The 7,270-nt window shown below is 39.8% G+C and overlaps 1 protein-coding gene across 1 annotated transcript; it reads left to right on the top strand.

The window, feature by feature from the left end:
- Window positions 1-6,133: 6,133 nt before the first annotated feature.
- Window positions 6,134-7,270, top strand: LOC138046681 (uncharacterized). Its single transcript, XM_068893277.1, has one exon. The coding sequence runs from the start codon at window positions 6,134-6,136 to the stop codon at window positions 7,268-7,270; it is 1,137 nt and encodes a 378-aa protein (XP_068749378.1).

A 7,270-nucleotide genomic window follows, 5' to 3' on the forward strand; every position in this document is an offset into this window, starting at 1 on the left:
CTACTGTATCTGTGTGCAATGACCCGTTAGATTGTACGACACATGACCTGGGATTGGTTGATGATCACGGCTATGTGGGCCTCGGGAAGCGCGAAAGTGATACAAGCACCAAGTGGAGCGTGCTAAACTCTCCACCCAGCTTGGGGTCCAATGAGTGGCATCTTTTGGCCGTCCTTCCTTATTTGATATTCATTTTAGGAAACAGGCGGCTTGAAGAGAGGTGTTGCTTTTGCATCGACCTGAATATTCAACTTCAACAAGAAACCCTATGCATCAGATATCTCTTTGATAGGTGCAAGACCACGCCGCCTTAACATTACAGTTATCTTTATTTCCTAACTTTGGCAGTTTTTTTTCTTACATACTTTGTTCCTGTTCTGAGATATTTTGTGTTGTTTTTGAATATCCTGGAAGGAGATGTTTATTAACAGACCTTTTGTCTATTCTGCACTGCAAAACAACACCTCCATTACACGCAGATGTGAAGGTCATCGTATGTTATTAGCACATCTAAATGAGCAGCAGCATTGTAAGAAACAACTAGATCTAAGTGAGCCCAGCTTGAACACAGACGGTCCTCTGACACCAGCCATGGAATCTCAGACAGCGACCCGGTTATGATGCCAGTAACATCTTAACAGTCACAATACAGTAATTTGCTGAATTGTATTCAGCCTGTATTCAACAAAGTTGACTACTGTATCTGTGTGCAATGACCCGTTAGATTGTACGACACATGACCTGGGATTGGTTGATGATAACGGCTATGTGGGCCTCGGGAAGCGCGAAAGTGATACAAGCACCAAGTGGAGCGCGCTAAACTCTCCACCCAGCTTGGGGTCCAATGAGTGGCATCCTTTGGCCATCCTTCATTATTTGATATTCATTTTAGGAAAAAGGCGCTATGAAGAGAGGTGTTGCTTTTGCATCGACTATTCAACTTCAACGAGAAACTCTATGGATCAGATGTCTCTTTGATAGGTGCAAGACTACGCCGCCTTAACATTACAGTTATCTTTATTTCCTAACTTTGGCAGTTTTTTTTTCTTTTATAATTTGTTCCTGTTCTGAGATGTTTTATGTTGTTTTTGAATATCCTGGAAGGAGATGTTTATTAACAGTCCTCTTATCTATTCTGTACTGTAAAACAACACCTCCATCACACGCAAATCTGAAAATCATTGTATGTTATTAGAGACTCTAAATGAGCAGCAGCATTGTAAGAATTAACTAGATCTAAGCGACCCCAGCTTGAGCACAGACGGTCCTCTGATACCAGCCATGGAATCTCAGACAGCGACCCGGTTATGATGCCAGTAACATCTTAACAGTCACAATACAGTAATTTGCTGAATTGTATTCAGCCTGTATTCAACAAAGTTGACTACTGTATCTGTGTGCAATGACCTGTTAGATTGTACGACACACGACCTGGGATTGGTTGATGATCACGGCTATGTGGGCCTCGGGAAGCGCGAAAGTGATACAAGCACCAAGTGGAGCGCGCTAAACTCTCCACCCAGCTTGGGGTCCCGTGATTGGCATCTTTTGGCCATCCTTCCTTATTTGATATTCATTTTATAGGAAACAGGAGGCTTGAAGAGAGGTGTTGCTTTTGCATCGACGTGAATATTCAATTTCAACGAGAAACTCTATGCATCAGATGTCTCTTTCATAGGTGCAAGACCACGGCGTCCTATTATTACCGTCATCTTTATTTCCTAGGTTTGGCAGTTTTTTTTCTTACGTACTTTGTTCCTGTTCTGAGACGTTTTATGTTGTTTTTGAATATCCTGGAAGGAGATGTTTATTAACAGTCCTTTTATCTATTCTTTACTGCAAAACAACACCTCCATTACATGCAAATCTGAAAATCATTGTATGTTATTAGAGACTCTAAATGAGCAGCAGCATTGTAAGAAAGAACTAGATCTAAGTGACCCCAGCTTGAACACAGACGGTCCTCTGACACCAGCCATGGAATCTCAGACAGCGACCCGGTTATGATGCCAGTAACATCTTAACAGTCACAATACAGTAATTTGCTGAATTGTATTCAGCCTGTATTCAACAAAGTTGACTATTGTATCTGTGTGCAATGACCCGTTAGATTGTACGACACATGACCTGGGATTGGTTGATGATCACGGCTATGTGGGCCTCGGGAAGCGCGAAAGTGATACAAGCACCAAGTGGAGCGCGCTAAACTCTCCACCCAGCTTGGGGTCCAATGAGTGGCATCCTTTGGCCATCCTTCATTATTTGATATTCATTTTAGGAAAAAGGCGCTATGAAGAGAGGTGTTGCTTTTGCATCGACTATTCAACTTCAACGAGAAACTCTATGCATCAGATGTCTCTTTGATAGGTGCAAGACCACGCCGCCTTAATATTACAGTTATCTTTATTTCCTAACTTTGGCAGTTTTTTTTTTCTTTTATAATTTTTTCCTGTTCTGAGATGTTTTATGTTGTTTTTGAATATCCTGGAAGGAGATGTTTATTAACAGTCCTTTTATCTATTCTGCACTGCAAAACAACACCTCCATTACATGCAAATCTGAAAATCATTGTATGTTATCAGAGACTCTAAATGAGCAGCAGCATTGTAAGAAAGAACTAGATCTAAGTGACCCCAGCTTGAACACAGACGGTTCTCTGACACCAGCCATGGAATCTCATACAGCGACCCAGCTATGATGCCAGTAACATCTTATCAGTCACAATACAGTAATTTGCTGAATTGTATTCAGCCTGTATTCAACAAAGTTGACTACTGTATCTGTGTGCAATGACCCGTTAGATTGTACGACACATGACCTGGGATTGGTTGATGATAACGGCTATGTGGGCCTCGGGAAGCGCGAAAGTGATACAAGCACCAAGTGGGGCGCACTAAACTCGCTACCCAGCTTGGGGTCCAATGAGTGGCATCCTTTGGCCATCCTTCGTTATTTGATATTCATTTTAGGAAAAAGGCGCTATAAAGAGAGGTGTTGCTTTTGTATCGACTATTCAACTTCAACGAGAAACTCTATGGATCAGATGTCTCTTTGATAGGTGCAAGACTACGCCGCCTTAACATTACAGTTATCTTTATTTCCTAACTTTGGCAGTTTTTTTTTTCTTTTATAATTTGTTCCTGTTCTGAGATGTTTTATGTTGTTTTCGAATATCCTGGAAGGAGATGTTTATTAACAGTCCTCTTATCTATTCTGTACTGTAAAACAACACCTCCATCACACGCAAATCTGAAAATCATTGTATGTTATCAGAGACTCTAAATGAGCAGCAGCATTGTAAGAAAGAACTAGATCTAAGCGACCCCAGCTTGAGCACAGACGGTCCTCTGACACCAGCCATGGAATCTCAGACAGCGACCCGGTTATGATGCCAGTAACATCTTAACAGTCACAATACAGTAATTTGCTGAATTGTATTCAGCCTGTATTCAACAAAGTTGACTACTGTATCTGTGTGCAATGACGACACGACCTGGGATTGGTTGATGATCACGGCTATGTGGGCCTCGGGAAGCGCGAAAGTGATACAAGCACCAAGTGGAGCGCGCTAAACTCTCCACCCAGCTTGGGGTCCCGTGATTGGCATCTTTTGGCCATCCTTCCTTATTTGATAGTCATTTTATAGGAAACAGGAGGCTTGAAGAGAGGTGTTGCTTTTGCATCGACGTGAATATTCAATTTCAACGAGAAACTCTATGCATCAGATGTCTCCTGTATAGGTGCAAGAGCATGCCGCCTTAAGATAACAGTCATCTTTATTTCCTAACTTTGGCAGTTTTTTTTCACATGTTTATGTGGTATGTATTAGAGAAAGTACTATGTAGTTATCACCAGGGTGATCATTGTCAAAGTTTATGCTCATTGACACATTATCGCTAGTAGTAGTCACTTGTAATATCACAGCAAACTGGTAAAATGCTCAAGTTTTGTTGTTTTTTAAACGAAACCCATCTTTCCAGAAAATGGGCAGGAACAATGTACATGTAGTTTGTTAAACCCTTGCCTGCCACCAATGTGCTTGGGTTTGATTCCCATAAAGGCAACGAGCCTGGTGCTTTGGCTGACATCTTGGTTTTCGTTTGTGTTGTCACATTTATTTCCAAGTCAAGTTTATTAACTTGCCATTTCACTATTACATTCTTAATGGCTACACTATCCCGCAAATAGCATATGCTAATCTAGGCCGTTAGTGTTTTTATCTAAACATGTACAAAGAAGTCTTAAATAGTAAAATACTAAATTAATTAATTGGTTGATTAAAAGCAAAAAGATAATTAACCAAAACAAAAAAGATGAATTATTTGATATAGACTTTTTTAGAGAATAACGGAAAATGAGTCTCAACATACTGAATTACTGATATGATGACAAAGTTTATAAATTACTATGTACGATATCTCTATTCAGCTAGAAGAGGTAATTTTTGAATCAGGGTATTAAGATCAACGTAAGTATCCTCATGCTCTAAAAACCGCAGTCATTTTGTTTTAGACAATTTTTAAAGAAAAATCTCCTCTTTTTTGCAAGTATTGAGAAACTTTTTTTTTCCATATTTTACATCCACTCCGCGAGAAGGACTGACTCTGTTGATGTAACCTTGAAAATTTCTCAATAAAATTGCCCGTTTTCGCTGATTGAGTGTTATAGGAATGTATAGAATCAATGTTAGTTAACAGCTCTATCAAGTTTATAGGTGTGAGTTTTGCAATGGATATCATGCAATAGAGTTGATATAGCTTTGTAATAGATCATGTCCACAGGAAGAATGTTAGCACGTATGAATAAAGGTATAGCATGCTCTCTTTTATTTGCATAGTAAATTAAACGCAGAGCTCGCTTCTGGAGGATTAGAATTTTATTAAGATTGGCCTTAGAAGTCTGGCCCCAGGCCAGTAGTCCGCAAGAAATGTATGGGTGTATTAAAGAGCGATAAATATTTAAAAGAACAGAAGCTAATTTATCTGAAATCAAGCTGAACGGCAACTTATGGCGTAACATATGCAGCCTTGGGATATCTCGAGTGACGCCTACACGCCGAGGATGTAGAGCTGGACGTAAACAACAACTGTTGCAAACTTCTCATCAAAATGGTGAACTGCACTTTATGTCATAGTCGCTAACAAATTGAATTACTTCTTCTGTGGTTTCTGGCAGTTTTGAGACTCTAAACCCAGCGAAGTTGCATTCTTCCACATTAAATATTCAGGCCAACACCTTGGCGAATAATAAAATTCCTGTTATCACCTCTTTGAATCGCCTGGACATGCAAAGGATATGCAAATTTGCTAATCATCAGAATAATATCACCATCAAGCTTTTGCAAATGCCCCCTAAACCATCAACTACTAAGCCTATAATGGTGTTTCGCCTACAGAATGCAAGATCAATGAAGAATAAAACTTTGTCTATCCAGGGGCACCCAACGAATCTGTTCCTGACATTATCTGTTCCCCAGAGGAATATTGCTGGCTGGCAAAAATACAGGTGTTTCGATGAGCTGGCTGGGAAATTTTGTTATTGATAGACGTTTTGCCTGGGAATTACTGACTTTTTCTAACATTTCAACCCGAGCTGGCTGTAGAAACTCTGAAGACTGAGGAGGACGACTAAAAAAAAAAAAAAAAGAACCCCTTTCCTCTCCCAGAGAGTACTCGTTTCGGATCGAGGGATTTGAAAGCACGCGGAATTCCTGGGTGGGAAATAAATTTGATCAGCTGGCTGGGAAATTTCTTGTGTGTCTTGCTGGGAAAAAGGAACAGATAATGTTTTCCCAGCAACACTGAAAAACACCTGAAAATGTCTTCATAACATTTATTTTCATTAACTGGGGTATAATAAAACATTTTACAACAAATTGGTCGTTGGGTGCCCCTGTCTATCCAAGATCTGGTCGTAGAACAAGATATCGACTGTTTAGCAATAACTGAAACATGTTACGCACGGATGACGCCGATGTTATAAACGACGTCTGTCCTACGGGATATGATTTCTATCATGTTACAAGAGGCTCAAAGGGAGGTGGCGTCGCTCTTCTTTATAAAAAAGGGCTGCGATTCAAAAGAAATTCATCTATCAAAGGCAATTCAAGTCCTTTGAATTCACTGATTTAACTATGCTGCGTTCCTCTACTGCTTTACGAACTATTATTGTTTATCGACCTCCTCCATCTAGAAGTAATAACTGCACTGTGACCATGTTTTTCAATGAATTCCCTCTGTTACTGGAAAATCTAGCTACTACTGCTGGTCCAATTCTGCTTGCTGGTGATTTCAACTTCCACGTAGATAATAATCAAGATTGCACTGCTACCAGATTTACTCAACTGCTGGATGCTTTCAACTTGAAACAGAACATTTTATTGCCTACTCATAAAAGTGGTTCGACCCTAGACCTTATTATCACCAGAGCTGATGAGAATATTGCATCAAAATTTATTGTAGTTGATCCTGCTTTATCTGATCATTACATGGTGGGTTGTACGTTATCACTTACGAAGGTACCTTTCGAGAAAAAGAAGATGGGCTATCGTAGACTAAAATCTATCAACTTTGACGATTTCCGTCATGATGTTTCTGCCTCCTTGAAACTCCTACTAGATGAAAATACCAACTTGAATGACAACGTTGATCACTATAGTAAAAATGCTAAAATCTCGATCATATCTGAAGATCTTGATCAGATGAAAGCAACCACCACGAATGATTATTCTGAGACCAGTCAGACTGATTGTCAGTCGCAGTTATTCAATTTCCAATTAGTTAGCTGTGAAGAATTAGCTAGCCTCATTAAAGGTTCATCACTTAAATCGTGTCAACTTGATCCAGTTCCAGCTTTGGTTTTGCGACAGTGCTATGATATTCTTCTTCCAGTCATAACAAGGACTGTTAATCTGTCTCTACAGCATGGACAATTTCCTGATGCTTTAAAGATGGCATTGATTATACCGTTATTGAAGAAATCTACTGCTGATCGCGAAATACTCTCCAACTATAGGCCCATATCAAGTCTACTATTTATATCAAAGTGCTGCGAAAAAGTTGTTGCTCTTCAGTTAAATCAACATCTACATGACAACTGTCTACATGAAGTCTTTCAGTCAGCCTATAAACCGTGCCATAGTACTGAATCGGCCCTAATCAGGGTACACAACGATATTCTCGCTGAAATTGACAATGATAATTGTGTTATGCTGCTTTTCTTAGATCTTTCTGCAGCGTTTGATACGGTGAACCATCGCGTTTTATTGTGA

Source organism: Montipora capricornis, chromosome 4 (assembly GCF_036669925.1).
Source record: "Montipora capricornis isolate CH-2021 chromosome 4, ASM3666992v2, whole genome shotgun sequence".
Classification (NCBI taxonomy): domain Eukaryota; kingdom Metazoa; phylum Cnidaria; class Anthozoa; order Scleractinia; family Acroporidae; genus Montipora; species Montipora capricornis.

What these genes read in the sequence shown, in the direction of transcription:
- LOC138046681 (XM_068893277.1), top strand. Translation starts at nt 6,134, where the DNA reads ATGCTGCGTTCCTCTACTGCTTTACGAACTATTATTGTTTATCGACCT.